The sequence below is a fragment of the Labrus bergylta genome, chromosome 16 (assembly GCF_963930695.1).
Source record: "Labrus bergylta chromosome 16, fLabBer1.1, whole genome shotgun sequence".
In the NCBI taxonomy this organism is placed as follows: domain Eukaryota; kingdom Metazoa; phylum Chordata; class Actinopteri; order Labriformes; family Labridae; genus Labrus; species Labrus bergylta.
Window position 1 is genome coordinate 1,504,525 of NC_089210.1, and position 19,902 is coordinate 1,524,426.

General features: G+C 45.5%; 3 protein-coding genes across 3 annotated transcripts in view; 1 reads left to right on the forward strand and 2 right to left on the reverse strand.

Annotated features, from left to right (window-relative positions):
- Positions 1-2,776: 2,776 nt before the first annotated feature.
- Positions 2,777-5,821, forward strand: LOC136183000 (galactose-3-O-sulfotransferase 2). The gene is made up of 3 exons (XM_065964389.1): positions 2,777-3,193; positions 3,326-3,658; positions 4,545-5,821. The coding sequence occupies exons 1-3, from the start codon at positions 3,075-3,077 to the stop codon at positions 5,452-5,454; spliced, it is 1,362 nt and encodes a 453-aa protein (XP_065820461.1). The 5' UTR covers positions 2,777-3,074; the 3' UTR covers positions 5,455-5,821.
- Positions 5,822-7,048: 1,227 nt separating this feature from the next.
- LOC110000670 (cysteine protease atg4da) lies at positions 7,049-15,511 on the reverse strand. The gene is made up of 11 exons (XM_020656008.3): positions 14,712-15,511; positions 12,364-12,603; positions 11,584-11,667; positions 11,137-11,310; positions 10,440-10,731; positions 9,854-9,918; positions 9,607-9,734; positions 9,341-9,419; positions 9,181-9,257; positions 8,424-8,543; positions 7,049-7,615 (listed from the first exon to the last, which is right to left on the reverse strand). The coding sequence occupies exons 2-11, from the start codon at positions 12,563-12,565 to the stop codon at positions 7,442-7,444; spliced, it is 1,395 nt and encodes a 464-aa protein (XP_020511664.2). The 5' UTR covers positions 12,566-12,603; positions 14,712-15,511; the 3' UTR covers positions 7,049-7,441.
- Positions 15,512-17,635: 2,124 nt separating this feature from the next.
- LOC110004733 (microtubule-associated serine/threonine-protein kinase 1) overlaps positions 17,636-19,902 on the reverse strand; it is a 42,923-nt gene continuing 40,656 nt past the window's right edge. Inside the window, 9 exon segments of the mRNA XM_065964762.1 lie at positions 17,636-18,127; positions 18,130-18,230; positions 18,233-18,278; positions 18,280-18,533; positions 18,536-18,677; positions 18,679-19,137; positions 19,139-19,300; positions 19,302-19,675; positions 19,885-19,900. Of these exon segments, the coding sequence (XP_065820834.1) occupies positions 18,071-18,127; positions 18,130-18,230; positions 18,233-18,278; positions 18,280-18,533; positions 18,536-18,677; positions 18,679-19,137; positions 19,139-19,300; positions 19,302-19,675; positions 19,885-19,900 (1,611 nt within the window). The 3' untranslated portion in view covers positions 17,636-18,070.

Here is a 19,902-nt window from a genome sequence, read left to right on the forward strand (position 1 = left end):
TCTGCAGCTGCGTATTATATTCCTGTCCCGGTCTGTGAATTCACATTTCGTCCCCCGCGTTGTGTAAGCTCGACACAGCTGGAGCTCCACATCCACACACACACACACACACACACACACACACACACACACACACACACACACACACACACACACACAGCACTGCCCTCCCCCTCTGGCTCAGCTGATCAGTAACATCCCCGTTACTACCTCAGAAGAAGTGTCCAATTGTCCCAGGGGGGTCCACTTAGAAATGATGTTGAACAAAGTTAAAAACCCAGAAATATGATGGTACAAGACAAAGAAGTTAATCATAACATTGTGTATTTAACTCATGTTGTTGTTGTTGTCTTGGTAGCTATGGCAACCGATTTAAGTCTAATGGGTTTCACCTGGCCTGAACTGTGGTTACAGTTTCAGACGCTCCGTGAGGTCAGTCTCTTCCGGACCTCAGTGCAGACGGAGAATCGGTGCGAGAGAGAACGAGCCGGGTGAGAGGCAGCGGCCCTCTGAACGTTATAGGGGAGATCTGATCAGACCAAGATATCGTCATCACTGCACCAACAGTGGAGGGGTTTGGGGTCAATCGTACCAATCACGTCATCCAGGGGAACGAGGACTCCTCCAGGAGCTTCTGTTGTACTCGAGCCATGAGCCTCGGCCTGGTCGAGGGGGGAAAGTTAAGTGGACATTTTTAACAGAAAAAAGGTTTGTTATTGTCTGTTTTTATTCCAGTTTGGTGATTTCCTTGTTCAATTCTGTGACTATAGGTTTCATTTTTTTTTTTTTTTTTTTGGTGTGTTGTGCCTTTTTTGTAGATATAAGACAGTGGATAGAGTCAGAAATCAGAGAGAGAGAGAATGGGGAATAAGATGCGGAAAAGGAGCCACATGTGGGATTCGAACCTGGGCCGCCCGCCTGGAGGACAACAGCCTCCATACATGGGGCGAGCGCACAAACGACCAGCGCCACAGGTTTCAGTTTCTCATTATAAATGTAATACAGTAGCCTTATAATGTGGGCGTCAGTTAGCTTCAAAAGTTTGGGGAGGAGGACAGGAGGGAGTTAAATCCAATGTGCCTACCTGGGGTCAGTCCAGGTGTTCACTCTAAGCTCAGTGTGTCCATATGTTAAACACTCTGCACCGTCACGTGCGTGTGTGTGTACACAGTGTGTACTCACACGTTGATTGCCATAAGCTGCTTTTCCACAGAACAAGGTTTTGGCTGTACGGGGCTCCACTGCGCTCTACTACTTAGAAATGGCATTAGTGCCAGGGGAAGAACAATCACATTTAGGGGCCTGGACTAACCCACCTCCACCCCCCACTCCTCCACCCCTCCACCCCTCCACCCCTCCACTCCTCCACCCCTCTACCCAAATGAAAACATCTCTTTTCAGCCTTAAGCCCCGTCTCCACCTGGCTTTCACACTTGAAAAAAACTCCTGAAAAACTCCAGGTGGAGCTGCATGTGTGAATGCAAACAGCCAAATTTTTCACTCAGATTTCACCCAGAGTTTCTCCTTTCAGATTCCTAGTATAAGTATTTTTTCTGCAGCAAGTCCAAGTGAGCTAATGTGAGAAACAGCAGCAGGATATTCTCCTGAGAATTCAGCTTGAGCCAATGGGATGGGGGAGTGACGTTTATATACAGTGACTTCAGTCAGTTCATTGACTGTCTGCCAACGAGCGCTACAATCTCCGCGCATGTAATTAAGCTGCTGCATGTTTTGTGTTCACCTAAACCTCAAACAGGCTTCCAGATTGTCTTTTTGGGGTATTTTGGATGTTAAAATGTCTCAAAATGTGTTAATGTTATAAGTGCTTTGGCTTCCTTTTCCAAGATGACATAATTTTTCAATACCTATTTAAAGGTGACATGTTCTCCTCCTCTTCTTCAGTGTAAATAAGTCTCAGAGCTCCTCTAAACATGTGTGTGAAGTTTCTTGTTCTAAATCCACTCTGATCCTGTATTTGATCATGCCTATAAGCCCCTCTATTTCAGCCCTGCTCAGAACAGGCTGTTTCTGTGTCTGTACCTTTAAATATGTAAATGAGCTGTGTCTGACCACGCCCCCTCTCTGGAAGGGCTCGGGTCGGCTCGGTCTGTCTCGCTCCATGTCCTATTGTTTACGGTGAGAAGGCAGACTCAGAGGGCAGAACAAACACCTAGCTGTGGGAGTGTCACCCAACTGGGGGAGGGGCTACTGCCCTTTGTGATGTCATGAAGGGAAAATCTCCAAACGGCCTGTTTGAGCACACATTTTCTGAAAAGTGGAGCAGCCTAAAGACGGACAGGATGGACTTTTCTCATCATTGGGGGGATTGTAGACAGACTACCTAGCTGTGTCACCCACCTGGGGGAGGGGTTACTGGCACCTCTCCAGATACCAGTCAAGGCTTGATCACACCAGGACTTAAACCGGCATCCCTCTGATTCCCAGCCCAAGCCTCCTACAGACTGAGCTACTGCTGCCCAAAAACTCAATGAATCTCCTAACTGTAGAGCAAGAACTGAAAATGTCTGACCCAGTTGACCCTCCTAAGCCTGTCTATTATCCCTCGTTATAATTCTGTATTTGTAAAGCACTGATTCATAATAAATGTTTTCTCAAGACACTTTACTTTGTTTCATTATTTACAAAGACCCAACATTCATCCACCACAAGCAAAGCCATTGGCAATATTTAGAAAAAGCAACAGCGACAAGGAAAACGTCTGCCATCTGCCACGACTGTGTGTGTATGTGTGTGTGTGTGTGTGTGTGTGTGTGTGGGTGTACAGATTTGAACAATTCAAACAGTACATTCACTAAATCCCCTCAAGCATTCACCATCTTAATATGATATGGTCCATTTGTAAATATCCCTGTGTTTTCATGATGGCTGACTGTTATTTACCGCTGCGAGCTGGACGCCCTTTGACAGGCTGACTGATCAGCTTAAGAAGGTGGGGTCAGAGGTGTGTCAGTGGCGTTAATCTGCAGAGTGGACGGTCCACCGCTCTTCACAGAAATGCTGGCACAAAGGAAACCAACAAAACACAAAGTCTGGTCAAACTGGACCGCTGAGACATGACCATCCACCGGCTGGCCAACCAGCTCTGGAGATATCGTGTTACAGGTCTCATGCTGACCTTGGGGGTCACCTGTCTTCTTATATTTGTAGGTACTTATTTGTTGCAGCAGTCAAGGTAAGTGACACAATGCATTCATTTCCAGTTTTTACATAACTTTTATGTGTCTGTATTGGACTCAAATTGGGTAAAAGTTGGTATTATACTTTGCTTTTCTTGAATCCTTGCGTTTTCCTTTTCTTTCCAAAGCCGTCATGGTCGACACAAAGGTTGGAACAAGAAGCTGGTGAAAGATAAAGCGCAACCTGCAGCCAATCCTGCAGGCTCCTCAAGACATGACCACCATTATCAAGAACGCAAAAGAAGAAGTGACACACATCCCTCTGACGACCATCAGGCTCCAAAAGATGGCAGTCCTTATAACATGATGAAGCCGCGGACTCAAACGCCTCCCGTTGTCTTCCTCAAAACACACAAGACAGGAAGCAGCACCGTCCAAAACCTGCTGTTCCGCATGGGAGAACGTGACAGAGCCACATTCGCTTTCCCTCATCACAGCTACCAGTTCAGCTACCCAGAGAAGTATGGCGCTGTAATCCTTCATTCTCCATATTCACAAAAAGTTCAACAGTGTGACTCAGGATGTTTATTTTTCTCCATAGCTGATTTGATTATTAGCCGTGATGTCATAACCATCCAAAGTATCTACGATGAGCTACCTGAGTGTGAAACGATGGTTTATGCTCCTGTAGAAACAAAAGTTCATATGATGTCATTATTTGCAATTTGGAGGAAAATAATTACAATACCCATAATCCTAGAGTGTCACAGCGACATCTCTGATTGGTGGGAGACCATGGAAATGTTTCCTGCCCCCCGCAATCTTCGGCTGTTGGCAGTTACACGGGGGTGTGGCCAGAGGGGTGGCATCATATTGGTCAACCCGGGTACCACTCCAAAATCCTAAACTATGATGTGCCTTGTTAGAGGCAAGACCTTATGTTCCAATTAAGTAATTTGGCCGTGTTGTAACAAGATACTAGTTTTCTTTACATGTCGAGGTTGCAATTCTGAATCCTGAATCCTAAATCCTGAATCCTGAATCCTAAACCCTGAATCCTAAACCCTAAATCCTAAACCTGAATCCTGAATCCTAAACCCCGAATCCTGAATCCTGAATCCTGAATCCTGAATCCTCAATCCTGAACCCTAAATCCTAAACCCTGAATCCTAAATCCTGAATCCTAAACCCTAAATCCTGAATCCTGAATCCTAAAACCTAAATCCTAAATCCTGAATCCTGAATCCTGAATCCTGAATCCTGAATCCTGAATCCTTGTATCTGCCACAGTCTAGCAGTTGGGCATTTTAACTGCATTTGGGCTAATGCTAAATGCTAAGTAGACACTAAATCTCAGGATTGCTCTGGTTGGTGATGCTTTTTGTCTTTCTTTGTCCTCGTTTTCAGATTCAGGGCTAAATTTGTGGACGAGTTACCCGACGACTCCTCTCAGTACGACCTTCTCTGCAGCAACATGCGACTGGACGTCGAGCAGTTGAAGCAGGTGATGCCAGAGAACGCTGTCTACATCACCATCCTCCGTGAACCCCTGCGGACATTTGAGTCTGTCTTCTCGTACTACACCTCCACGGTTCCTGCATTCATTTTGGCCAAAAAGGTAGCGGAGACGACGGGGCACAAGTCGGCATTGTCTCTTTTCCTGGAGTCGCCCGACGCATTCTGGGACCCCAAAGAACCCGGGAATTGCCTGGGAAGGAACCCGATGAGCTTTGATTTGGGTATCGACAGCCAGCAGTGGAACACCACCTGGAGGACTGACCTGTCTCTGCTCGAGGAGACGTTCCAGCTGGTTATGATAGCGGAGCATTTTGACGAGTCTCTGATCCTCCTGGGCAGCCTGCTGGATCTGAACATGGAGGAACTTGCGTACGTCCGCCTCAACACGCGGTCCCTCCAGGACGTTACTCACCTAGATGACGACACTAAAGATCAGATCAGTGCCTGGAACACTTTGGACGTGCTGCTCTATGACTTTTTCCTCCAGATCTTCCTGGAAAAGGTAGAAAAGTACGGGTTGGAGAGGCTGAACAGCGAGGTCGCTCTCCTGAGAGCCACCACAAACAGAATCAGACGGAAATGTGTGGCCAGGTCGGGGGTGTACCCCGAGGAACTGGAGGACCTGGTGAGACCTTGGCAGACTGACACCGTTACTATCCTGGGTTATCAGATACAGAAAAACCTGACCAAGCCAGAGCAAGCGTTCTGCACTCGTCTAGTGCTGCCTGAACTTCAGTACCATGCACATCTGTATTTTCAGCAGTATGGTCGAGACATGAGAGCCGTGCCTACAGAGTGATGTAAACAAAAAGTGCTTTCACACCTGTCGCACACTGGATGCAGGATATTAACATCACATGCCCACTTGCTCGTCCTGAACCTTCCTGAAAATTGCGGAAATGTTACACGTGGGGCTGGAAGGAATATCCAGATTCTGTTTGCGTTTATACACAAAGCACACCCTGAACATTTCTGGCACTTTTCAGAAGTTTTGTGCATGTGTGAAAAACGCTTTAATGAATGAGCGGGATTTATATTTTTTTATTTATCACAAGGGGACATACCATAATGTGTCAACGTGAGCTTCCTAATCTGCCTTGTATCTGAATTAAGAGGGACTACAGACGTGGTTATGGCGCCCAAAGATAAATATTAATAAAGGAAGTTTCTACACAATCTTGTCCGTTTCTTTGCAGTAAAACTCTTTGAATCTGAGATTCATAATTTTCTATAAATCTTTCCAAAACATATTCTACAACAAGAGCAGGGCATGTTGTTTTAATTTGAGCAATCCCAGAATTATATCTTTTTAAATCACTTACTCTGAGGTGAAGCTGCTGCAGCGTTTGAGCTCGTAAGCAGCAGCAGGTTTGATGCTGGCGCTGATCCCAGTTCACACATTAGTGCTCATAGTTCTCGTAACCTCTAAGTAGCGCTTATTGAACAGGAAGGATTGTCCACAGCCTTCTGTTGGCTCTCTGAGTGTGAGATGCTCTGAGCTAAAACAAACGTAAGCATGCCAGCCAGCTGATGAGAAGCAGGTTTAATGGTTATCATGTTTACTAATCCATCACGGCAGATGGCAGTTCACCAACGTGTCCTGTTTTCTGTGTTTGTTCACTTTTGATGAATGTTGTGTGTCTCTACATCAAACATTAGCACAAAATCAGATATGAGCATTAAGGTTTGCAGTGTGAGAACAGCCTAAGAACCATCGACTGTAAATATGAATGTTTGACCCTGAGTGACGTCCCCCGCCTGTTCCTGCAGGGGGCGCTGGAGTCCCATCGATGACGGTCTCCATGCTGGAAATGCTGTCTCAGTCTAACTTTCAGTCAACCTAACGACAGGCTGAGAGCTGGAGCTGAGGCGGGTTTTAAACCTCCTGACAAACCGTTACACCGCGCCCACCTGTCAATCAGGTCAGCTACACGCCTTATTGTGAATAACTCTTATCCTTCATCAAATCAAAACTGATGAGTCATCAAAACATTCACCCCCCCGTACAGTGTGTGTCCATCCAGACATGAGCTAATCACACCTATTTGGTTTTTTGAACCAGGCTGTAAACATGTTCATCTCTGCTGTAAAAACAGGCTTTTTAGAATGGGTGTGTATGTGACTTCATGTGCTTCTGCAGCCAGCCTCTAGTGGACACTCGAGGTACTGCAGGATTTTTACACTTCAGCATCAGCTTCGGTTTTCAACAAATGAGGTTGCCGCTTGGTTTCGGTGATTGTGGTCTTGACTACAACACTAAACAGAGGACCGCCAGACACAAACCCACCACAACACTAATATTCAAACACACCTAAAGGTTCAGAAAGAAGCACTAAAATAAAAACTACACATCAAGTGTGTAGACACGGTGTAGAGAATTAACAAAACGTCTCTTTTTTTTTATTCATAAACTGTTTATTTCTATAAACGACAGCAGATCATAGGAACAGTTTCAGTACTTTTTGTCCTCTGAGTGAAGTGACTATTTAACATCTGTTCTTCTTCTCCTGATGTGAGTCACATGTTTGTGAAGATTTAATTTTCTAATCTAGTGAAAGGCAGCACATCCTGTCACCGACACAAAAATAGACTCATAGAAACACGTTTGTCCTTTTGATCTCAATTCTTCACAATAAATGAATAAGTGACATGCAGTGATATGTTCCCCTCTTAAAACAATAAATACAAATAGATATGAGCAATAAAAATACAGTTTGATTAAAGGTTTGATCTCTTCTGAGGGTCCGTGAGGTTTGGAGGTTTGTCAGTGCAGACTCCTCTCGTGATCACAACAGAACAAACTCGTCCATGCTGTTGCTCGTCACCACGTGTCTGTGTTCGGCGTTCCTCTGGATGTAGGTGATGTCGTTGGAGGACGTTCTGCAAGACTCTTCTTCCTCCTGACTCGCTCCATCCACAAAAATAAACATGGGGTACATCTCTGCAGACGTGGTCAGAACCTACGGGAGAAACAGACACAAGCACAAGACGTTTGAAGATGGAGTCAGCAGCTTCTTCTTTCAAAATAAAATACAGTCTTCTCCTTAAGTAAAGCTGGCTGTCTCCTTCAAAATAAAATACAGTCTTCTCCTAAAGTGAAGCTGCTCCATTGTCCCTTCTGGGCCTCCGTACATGTGTGGTGGTGACTGTGTCTGCAGAGACTCTGTCCTCTGACTGGATTTTACTGTTCTGATTTGTTCTGGTTGACTCGGGACGTTTCTGGGCGGAGCTGGTGTGTTTCCTCCAGCCAATGAGAGCGCAGCAGGTGAGTTTAGGAGTGAATATGACGGACGTGGATGTAGCAGCAAAGAAGAGAAAATATAATGAGAGTGAGGAGAAACACCAAGTGGATAAAGATCGTTCTAAAACGAGGGTGAACCTTGTGTTGTCTTTTACCCGTGGACGTGGAGTTGGTCTACTTCCTGTTGGACAGGAAGGTGACAAACACCAGCGGTTAGCTTGTGTTAGCTTGTGCTAGCGTGCAGTAGCTTGCAGTGTAGCTACTAGCAGTAAACGTACATACTACGTCCTGCAGTGAGTGAGCCCAGGAGGAGGAGGGGCCGCGTTTGAATTTTATGTTTACAAGCTGCTACTGACTCCACCTTTAAGATTATTTAGTCAGAAGAAGTCAGGGAACACATTTGAAATGTTTCCCGTCGCTGTAAGAGACACGTCTTCAAATATCAAAGATCTACAAAAACAGCATCTTTACAAGCCAGACGTTCTTTAAATGAGAACAAAAATAAAACAAATAAAACGCTCTCTTACCTCGTTAACAGCCGAGCACATTGCTTCAAAGTCCTTCTGACCTTTTGCATAAAACCCGATGGTACAGCTGGGATCCATGCGAGAGAACGACATCTTCCTGGGATATTTACAGTGAAATGACTGAAAAAAGAAACAACAACAGATTTAGAGAGATTTGTTGAAAGAATAAAATATTAAATACATTTACTACATACATTTGTTTTTTTGCTCATAAGGTAGTTTTCTTTTTCTGCTCAGAAGTCACATGTCAGCTGTCAGTCAAGGTAAGTCCTGTGTCTGTAAATATGTAAATGAGCGGTGTCTGACCACGCCCCCTCTCTGGAAGGGCTTGGGTGTCTCTGTCTTTCTCGCTCCATTTTCTATTGTTTACGGTGAGAAGGCAGACTCAGAGGGCAGAACAAACACCTAGCTGTGGGAGTGTCACCCACCTGGGGGAGGGGCTCCTGCCCTTTGTGATGTCATGAAGGGAAAATCTCCAAACGGCCTGTTTGAGCACACATTTTCTGAAAAGTGGAGCAGGCAAAAGACGGAGAGGATGGACTTTTCTCATGATTGGGGGGTTTGTAGACGGACTAGAGACACATGGTGAAGAGTGTTCTTGATAATATGTGACCTTTAAACCAACGCAGCAGAGAAAAGGTTTTGCAGGAATTAATTATTCTATTCGACTTTGATTACGGTGAGTGAGGCCGGCTGTCAGAGGAGGAAACGAGACTGAGAGAGAAAGCAGAAGAAGAGAATCAGAACTTCCTCTTACCTCCAAGGGAAAGTTCTGCTTGGTTGTATCGACCGTGGGCCGACAGTAGTGAGGGTCCAAGTGCAGCAGGTGGTCATCTTTTCAACAGCACAAATAGAAGAAGTGAGCGTGCATCAATCAGCTGAGCACATAATGATAACGAACAGAGTGCTGCACGTACCCTGGAAGCCCACGAAGAACAAAGAGTGCTTTGGTTTGCCTCCGATGATTCCAATGCAGCTCTGCAGCGTCAGGAGTCTCTGTGGAGAGGAGACTTCCTGTCAGACTCTCTGACTTTACCCACAGAGCTGATTTAAAACTGAGCCGTTAAACCACAATGTAAACATGGACACGGAGTCTTTAAAACCCTGAAACCTCAGAGTCTCTGGTGTGAAGAACCTCAGAGGGCACACAGGAAGACAAAATGTGTGAAATATGGTTGTTTACTTTGACACATGTGATGTAGGAGGGGTTGAGATCTTGCCCTCCGAGGCGCACAGGAACGAGAACGATGACGGACTTCCAGCACTGAGGAGGAGGTCGCTCACACAGCCGCTTCACGTCCTCTAAATAAACTGAAAACACACACAGGAAGACCAGACTGAGGCCCTGTTTACACCCGCTACTGATGTAGCTGCTTTCACATACACTTCTAAAATCCTGTTTCTGATCCTTCTGCAGAGAAATCACTCACTGGTGCAATCCTGTGCAACATACACGACCAGATTGGGAACGTCTGCTGACGCCGCCACGGCTTTCCTGAAAACAAAATGAAACGTGTTACACCTCCATTAAAGTCTGAATATGTGATTCTTCACACTTAAATATATAAATCAAGTATCTCCTCTGAAAATAACTCTGTGAGTCATGACTGTCTACAATGGATGTAACACCCGAGTCCCACTGTCTGTGATGTTTTCAGAGTTTTCAGAGTCCTATCTTCACTTTGTTTACATCGCCAGGACGGCCGGCTGACTCCTCCCCTCGTGTATAAAAGTTGTTTAATTGAGGGACTAGAGAAAAGAAGAATAACATACTGTACTCACTGCTTAACTGTGTTTCTAGATCACGCTCATTTCAGGTAAATTTACATGCAGTGTGAAGATACCAGCAGAATAAAGATCACTAGCATTAGCATGCTAACACAACAATGCAGCGTGAGTTATTTTGGTTTCATGCTGGTGCTCAAGGGCGACATCTGCTGGATCAAAACATCACATAGGAAGACTTTAAGTCTGGAGAGGTAAACTGGAGTGTTTACAACATTATTTTGGTCTCACCGGAGGATGTGAGCTGCGATGGACGGTCCGTACCAGTCCCCGGCCTTCTTCCCCGAACTTTTCCCCAACTCCACCAGCGTATGTATCCCAAAGGGGGCCGCGGGACGGTCCAAAAACCACGTCACCACCCGTCTGTGTGTCGCCTCCATCGGTCTGTTCAGGTTGGAATCCAAGCTGTGTCGTCGGCTTTTCTTCTCCTCCTCCTCCTTTAAATACAGCCCTCGCCCGGTGCTGCTCACCTGAAGGTCCGAGTCGTCTTTGCTGACACGTTGGCTCGCACACCAAGTCCAACCTCAAAATAACAAACACATTATGTCAGGGAAGAAAAAGTACAAAAAGACTTCCATAAGACACCAGATATGGACTTCCACAGGGATTCTCTGGAGAATCCAAATGTCTGATATTTGATTTCCTTGAAAGTTGTGCAGTTTGCAACTTGGAAATAAGATCTTATTCTAAATTTGACTTTGCACTGGTTTTTCATGGCTAGCTCATAAATTAGCTGATGCTAATGCTACCTAGCTTTCAGTCATGTTAGCTAGATGCCACTTTGACAACAACAGTCGGCAGGCAGTCATTCTGCAGTTTGATAAAATAAATGTTTATCTCAGGAAAGTATGAATTAGCTTCCTGCAGCGTTAGCTTGTTTACAGTAATGTAGCTTCAGGTGCTGCAGTGTGCATGTGAGAGCTGTCACCTGGAGGCATCAGGTGCAGCAGCAGGCCTTGTGCCAGCAGCATCTGCCCCGTCCTCAGGACACACCCCCAGCCGCTGTCGGTGGTCAGAGAGCCCCCTGATAGCGGAGGGAAACCCCGTCTGTACGTCAACCACAGGAGAGTCGTGAAGGAGCGCCGGAAGTGCTCTCTGTCCCCTGACACACACACACACACACACACACACACACACACACACACACACACACACACACACACACACACACACACACACACACACACACACACACACACACACACACACACACACACACACACACACACACACACACACACACACACACACACACACACACACACACACACACACACACACACACACACACACACACACACACACACACACACACAGGATTAACACGTGAGATATTTTCTTTGACGGACGTTTTGAGCGCCGCTCGAGGTCGCACCTTGATCCTTGAGCTCGTAGGACTTTCCCAACATGATCACCGGAGAGCTTCTGCTGAATTTGGATTTCTGCTTCAAGGACCAGCCTGAAGAGACGAAGAGGACAGAGACACACACCGTCATCTCAACAACTCTTTGTTCTTATAAAAACACATTCACAGTTAGAGCGGGGCGATACGATCTCGTCAGGAGGGCGATAAAACTTTCATATTTATAACGATAACAGACAATCCCACAGAGGAAATGTCTTCATATGGAAGTCTGTTTCTTGCAACTTGGGGTAAAGTGTCTTCTTGACCAAGGAATAAAAGATTATATAATTAAGTGTATCTTCTTCAATGTGACAAAGCAGCCTCAGAACAGAAGTCGTGGGTTTGAGATAAAACATTAAATGAGCCTTTTCACAGAGTGAGACAAAACAAATCTGATCATGCTTAAAAGTTTGTTTTTCTAGAGAGATCTGCTTCAGGAGCTGGGGATCGAACCCCCGACCTTTGATTGAGAGACGTCCAACTCTACCACTGAGCCACAGCCACCATATGTGAAGTAATCACAGGTCTCACTTGTCTACTTTTGAAATGCAACATCAGAACTTTGTCTTTGACCTGCTGGTGCTAATATATGAAAATTAAAGTGAATCTATAAATGGAGAGTTGTATTTTTTATCAGGATCGTCTTCATACTGACAGAATGACATCATCTAAAAAAAATAACCCTGATCCTGTCTTCTGCCTCATCGCCCCGCCCTCGTTATTTTATGACGTCATAGCGGTGACACAGACCATATTTGACACTGTTCCACGCCGAGACCAGCTTGGATCTGAGTCTGCCTCTGTCCTCGACCTCCTCGGCGTCCTCGTCCTCCCGGCTCTCTTCCAGCTGCTGAGTCCCGTTGAACTCAGCGGTGAGGAAGTGCCAATCCTCCGTCAGCTCATCGTCGGGGGGCTGGCCCTCCAAGCTGACCGACGAGGAGCTGGGATTCATAACAGGCGTGAGAAGGCGCTTCTTATCTCCATGGCAACCTGTGCAGACATGAAGGGAACATGAAACAGAAGCCTGATGGGCGACGCACACATGCACAGAACATGATTCAGTCTGAACGCAGCGTCCACACTGGATTGGACGGTTAGATGGCGGCTGCAGTGAAGTTAATAATTCTCTGAGAGAGGAGCCATGTGACTGCACCGTGTGACTCCAGGAATGTTGATTTAGTTGCAGCACGAGGGGCGCTGCTACGCTGTTCTCACCCACATTCAGCCCACTTCCCCTGAAACTGAACATCAGTACTTATTCATGGTTCTTATTAAGTTCTTATTAAGCGAGCAGCAGACGACGTGCAGCTGGGCAGGAATATAAAGAATCAGAGGCTGGACTCACAAAGCTTAATAAATACTAAGAGAGTGACTCAATTCTAAGAACGTTTGTAGAATCATGAAGTTTTCTGAGTTTAATTTTCTTAGAATCTACTTTAGATTAGATCCTTGTTGGGGTCAAAGTTCATCACAAAGCTTCTTAGCCCTGAAGAGAGCTCTAAAGGTGTAAACTGTGAGGAGGAGTGAGCAGGACTTTAACGGGATGAAGAGTTTCTCAAACTGAGGAGAAAACATGTTCTTTCATTATTATTGAATCAGTCGGGCTGTAAGATAAAAACTATTTCTGTAAACATTTCAATCCATTCCTGACTTTCTTCAGTGCGAAGTGAGACCTTCATACTGAGTGTCTCTACATGGTTACCTCCACAGGTTCATCGTATCAATGAATACAGACGATGTAACGATCAGGCCGCTGAACAAGCGGACATGTGTTTTCAAATATCTAGTACGCTAAAGTATGACTATCGCCATCAGCTAATTTTATCTCTGAAATGCACCGATATTAATGGATTTATTCACTGGTCAAACAGAATTTCATTTGAGTTTCACTGCATCACACGAGCAGTTCTCTTTCACCATCAGAGGGCGCTACATAGATTATAACAAACATCATCCCTCTCCAGAGTGTCGACGCACGTTCACGCCGAGTTACTCTCCAGTTGAGTGACCATCTTGTCTTCATCATAAATCTTTTCCACACGAGTTTGATATCTGCATAAATGTGTTTATCTAAATCTACAGATTGAACAAAGATATCAGCAGATATATCCGAATCAGATTCTCTCTCTCCCCAATATCGATATCTGCCCCAAAAATCCATATCGGTCGAGCCTACGTCCTGCTTTCAGTCTTCAACTTGTTAGACGTCATAGGCCTTCATGTGCTGTCCCTAACATCAGCCTCTGTCTCTGACTTTAAGGTATCTGATGTGTTTTATAGGTGTCGAGTATAACGGTCCTGTTTTAATGTCACTTGTTGTCTGTCCTTAAACTGTCTCATGTGTCAACACCTCGTGTGTCTGTTGATCTGTCTCTCACCTGAAAACGAGACATGAAGGCTAAACTGACACATGACAGAATGTTATGAATGTGCATTATCCCTGAAGCTTTATCCTGTATAACTACACAGAAACAGATGTAGAAATGATGAATCAAGATCAGATGTAAGGTCTGTCTCTTATATATTTGATGTGCTGCTTAGCTGGTTAACTGAATTCTTTTATTTTATTTTGAAAGTTGAGGTCTAAGATGAATTAGATAAAGATCTAAATGAAAAAGGGGGACAGGATTAGAGACATGTTGTTCCATCAAACTCTCTGAACATGGACTTGTATGCTCTTTGTTATTAGCTTTGTCTGTATATTTTATTTATTTGTAAAATGTTCAAAATAAATGTAAAAACATCGCCAAGAAAGGTAATTCACACTGTTTCAATTTTACAAATGAATTGTCAACGTGAAGGAGTTTGCTGGTTTGTGTTTTAGATGTTTTTACTTCCTGGTCCACTTCATCATTAAAACAGATTAAAATGTTTCAAAACAGTTTAAAAAATCATAATTATCGACAGTTTTGACCACTTCATAGTTTACTGCACAATTTAACGAAGTTGACTTACAAATCAATAACAGATGCGTCGAGAAAATCATTAAACTTCACATTTATGAACTCAAAGTTATAATAAAGATATTTTTGAAGCATGATAGTTCACAGTGTAGAGCGGACTACAGGAGTAATAACACTCTGACATTACGTCTTTACCTTGAGCTCAGCAGCGTCATTGTGTCTCCTCTGAATAAACCTCCACAGGTTTGTCGTTGTTACTTCGAGTCTTTAGGAAGAAAAGAAAACAAATCACTGAAGAGTGACAGCGCAGCGCTACAAATCACTTCCTGTTTATCTTCGCTACGTGTTAGCTCTGTCGTGATTGGTCAACAGAGGACCAATCAGAGCGCACCTCTGGCTCTCCTTCTGTTTGAACTTCATGTTCTTGTGTTTTATGTCAATAAACTCAAACAAAAAGAGGGATTTCTCCGCTTTTTATTACATTTCTGCACTATGGGCTTTTTGTTGCATTGGTTTCACAACAGTGGTGAGTAAATATTGAGCAATGAAATGGACAACAACAATCAGAGACTACAACTTCAATTAACAGCCCGGGCTTTGATTTATTCCAGTCTATGAAATGACCCTGCCTTTATTCAGGACAGGAGTCAATTCCAGACAGGCCTTTAACAAACTCGTGCACAGCAAAGATAAGATTATTTACTATTTATGTAAATTTACACCAGAAAGAATATTCAACTGTGTAAACAAATCGTATATAGTTGAAGAATTAGGAATTAGAATTAGGAATCACTAATTTGATTTTGCTTTGTAAGACAGCCGATCCACGGCAACCTGCTGCACATCTTTATAGAATTTATTTTTTATCTGCAAACTTCTCCAACAATGAATGCAAAGCGGTCTCATCTGTCAAAACGTGCAGCCACACCAGGCTAAGGCCTTAACATCAGGACGGGCTTTTAGTTGAAGTTTTACGACAGTTGTTTGTTTCTTTTCTTTAAAAATAACAAGAAGGCAAACACTTGATGACAAAGATGGCTATGACAGCAACATCACAACTTCAGACTATGGGGGGGGGGGGGGGGGGGGGGGGGGGGGGGGGTGATTTCTATGTCTAAATGTAAAATGTATAAATCGCTAATTTCAGTTTAGTGAAGCAGATTTTCACCAACTGATGTGTAAAAAAGTTTGATAAATAAAAGTTCAAGTTCAATAAATAGAAACACAAAGACGACAAAATTAATTTACAGGACAAATAAATAGAAATATCTGATGCAAAATAAAGTGCAATATCCTTAAATAACACAGAAAACATGAAACAAGGAGGTAATGTCCTAAAGACCTCTACGGACATGACACGTGGTTTGAATAAAGAGTGACAGTTCAGACTCATCTGGAGGGTCTAAGTGAGTCCACTGGCAGAGTTAGAATTCATGAAATGTTCAGACCAAGTCAAAGCTCACACCTTCACGTTGTTCTGGACTTCTGGTGACGTGTAATATTGTCCACAAGGGGGCAGTCTAAGACAAGTCTGCACAAACTAAACCCCGCGTTTAAAATGCTCTCAGCCTGTGTGTGTGTGTGTGTGTGTGTGTGTGTGTGTGTGTGTGTGTGTGTGTGTGTTGTGGTGTGTGTGTGTAGTCTAGACTACTTTGTCACATGAGAAGGGTGCTCAGTTTTGATAGAACCGGGCACTGTTGGATTGCATATTATTTTAAACATTTCACTGTAAACAAAACAAATAATCTTTAAATAAATAAAAAATCACTTTCCTCCACACGTGAAAAAGAAACCTTGTCTGAATTCATAGAAAAAAGAAACGTGACTGTGTCGACTTCCATTTTTGTTCTTACACACAAACAGCCTTAAAAAACATCATTGCACATTTCACTGTAATGAATGAAACAAACATTGAAACTGAAAGTGTTCGCTCGGCTTATTGCAAACCCTCGTGCTCTGTCGTCTCGAGCTTCAGTGTAAACGTAGAAATCTGGGACACCAAAAACAAACAAAGTGGCGTTATCCGCACATTGCATAGTGTCCCTGTGCAAGTTCACCTCATAATCCTCTTTCTGAAATTCAGCCCTTAAACAAAAAAACTCTCCCTCTTATTCCAATATCGGCAAACATTTTGGTGTCTTTGTCCAGTTTCTATCACCGCGACACGCCTCAACTCTTAACCAATGAGAATACAGTATGTGTGTTTGTTTTGAAAGATGGGACGTTGTGTGCAGGGCGTGTCCAGAGGGGTGGCTTGGGCCCCCTTGAAATCTTATTGGCCACCCCAGGTGTCAACCCAAAATCCTTGACTATGATTGGATATTAGCCTTGCCAAGGCGGGGCTTCAGGCTGTGTTGCATCAGGCAGCTCGTAGTTTTCAGTGTGCAGATGTTTGATTTTAAGGTTACATATTTTTAGGAGTTGATGTTATATTGTGTCTCCTAAAGGTCGATGTGATCCGTGCAGACAGAAAGGGTCAAACGCTCTTCATTCATGTGTGTGTACAAACTTCAGGCCACCCTGCACAAGTCGGGCCCACCCCAGTCCAAAAAATCTGGACACGCCCCTGGTTATGTGTAAATAAAAACAGAATGTGATGATCTGCAAAACATTAAACTAAAGACAGTGTGTGTCCATCCAGACATGAGCTAATCACACCTATTTAGTTTTTTGAACCAGGCTGTAAACATGTTCATCTCTGCTGTAAAAACAGGCTTTTAGAATGGGTGTGTATGTGACTTCCTGTGCTTCTGCAGCCAGCCTCTAGTGGACACTCCAGGAACTGCAGGATTTTACACTTCAGCATCGGCTTCATTTGTCAACATCGGAGGTTACTGCTCGGTTGAAACTGAGAAATGTCATTGTTTTTTGTTTTTAAAGTTATAAATTGAATTTGAATTTGAAGCAGACGACGTTGATCTCCTCGGTTTCACTAAACGCTGACAGAGTTAACACGACCCTGTCCCAACTTTTTAGAAACCTGCTGCTGACATCAAACTCAAAATGAGCAAATCATTTACCAAAAACGACAACATTTCTCAGTTTCAGCAAAATGCAAATCATCACATCCTGCTTTTTTAAATTTGATGTTTAACATAACGTCCCAACTTTTCCAGAACGTCCGCTGAACGTAAATAAGTGAAATATGATTAATGCCCGTTGACGACAGATTCCTGCTCGTTTACACATTTTTTTTTAAACATTTGTTTGAAAAGTTGTTCACAGTGATCACTACCTTTAGGTCTGCTTTATAACTCTCCTTTTTTTATATCTCTTGAGTTTTTTACAGTGTCCAACATGCATGAAGACATTTTCTCTCTAAACACACGTTGATGAACACACAGGACATACACGAGCCTACATTATGAAACCATGAGCACACATCTTCTTCCTTCACATCTTGTTGACATGTCGTCATCTATTTGGTCTTTCTCTCTTCTGGGCGGTTCAAGCCCCTCCCTCCTCCCCATCTCGGTGAGAGTCATGATGATGATGTAGGATATGTCGGCGATGCTACAGTAGAAGGCATTACATGGGAGAGTTTGACTTTGTTATCACCAGTGATGCTTGGAGCCGCGGCTGTTCCCTTTCTCCCGCCTGGTTCGCGCTCGCCGCTGCCAGCCTGAGCTCCCCGGCGGCCGCCTCCAGACGGAGCCTCGGCTTTTCCCGCCGCGCCGCCTCGCTTCTCCTCGCTCGACTTGGAGTTGTCCTTCCCTTTGGCCCTTCTTGCGACCCCCCCTTCATGGGCCCGAGGACCGTTTTTGGCGACGCTGGTGAGCTGGGTGACGAAGCTGGCTTTGTCTCCCGGCGACATTGGGCGGGACTTTGTGGAGAAGGGGGACGCCGCGGTGGAGGAGGGGGACATCGGGTTCTCCTCCAGGACCTCCAGGTGGGCTCGCTCCTCTTTGGCCCCGCGGTAACCGCTCGAGACTTTCTCCGCTTTGGGTCTGACTGCAGCGTGGCCGTGGGACGGGACGGGAGGGGCCGGTCCTTTCACCTTGGTCGCCTCTGTTGGTTTCCCCCTCGCTCTCCTCTCTCTGGGGCTTTGCGCTGCTTGGACGTCTCTGCAGTCGACACTTTCTGCACGTTTCCTTTTTCTGTCCCCGCGGCGGCTTTCACCTTCACCTCTGCGCTCTCCTGAGGTTTAGCTGCAGGCCCGCTTGCCCGCCTGCACACTCTGCTGCTGCTTACTGTCCTGCGGTTGGACGCTCTTTGTCGAGCTCACAGTTGAGATTTTCTCGCTGAGTTTACTCTTGCAGGCTGTTGCATCAGAACTGAAGCTGCTTGCACTTGGAGTTTTGTCTCCAGCGTTCGTCTTGGTCTCTGCGCTCGCTGCTGGACTCGTCTTGTCCTCCGCTGCAGACACACAGGTGTTGCTCTTTACGACCTCTGCTGTGGTTTTACTGTCAGCGTTGATGATCTTGGACTCTTTAGCTTTAGCAGCCGGACTCTCTGTTTTCAGCTCCGGCGGTGTAGTCTGGGTGTCTCTCTCTCTTGTCGGGAGCAGCGTGTCCCGGCTGAGCGGCGACTCCTGCCTCCCCATCCTCCTCGCCGGCTTCAGGCCTCCGATCTCCCCGCCCATGGGAGGCGAGGGCGAGGAGGAGGACGAAGGAGAGGGCGGGAGCGGGGCCGTTCTCTCCCTCCATCTCCAGCAGACTCTGCAGGCTGTGCTCGCAGTGGAAGGACTCCCTCCTGTAGTCCCCGTGCGACACCTCCAGGCTGTGTTTCCGTAGCGACACCCCGCCCGCCAGAGGGGACGGCGATGACGACGACGAAGACGAGGAAGAGGGGGAGAATGGGAGCGCCGAGCTTTTCCGCAGACTGCACCCGCTGCAGCAGAGGGGAACGGGGCGGCTCTGCGCTTTTGGGGCGAGGGCGAGCGACGGGAGGGGAGGAGTGCAGCTTGGCAGGAAACGTCTGCGTGGTGTTGGAGCTGCCCACCGTGTGGCCGCTGAGGGGCGGCGGGGAGGAGGTGGTCGGGGAGGGCGTGTGGGCCAGCGGGGACAGGGGGATGTTACCGGCGGATTTGCAGCGTGCAGAGCGGTACTGACGGTGAAGCTTTGGTGACAGGCCGTGCAGCGAGCTCGGCCTCATGTGGTGAGAGGCGGCGGGGGAGTTGGGGGTGCTGGAGGCCGGCGAGCTGCTCTGAGAGGACGTGCCTGAGGAGAGGGCAGGAAGTCAAATCATCAATCAGAACGAGTCAAATATGGCTCATTTGGTTTGACTGGAACCGTTTTTACATTATTATTATTACTGAAGTTTTTTTTTCTTCCCGCCCATTTTAAAATACAAAATCAATTGTTTGTATTTTTTCCAATGATCTCACTTTGCATGTGATTCATGTTTTAAATATATCGTCCATACTCACCCAGGAGAGGGGATTCAA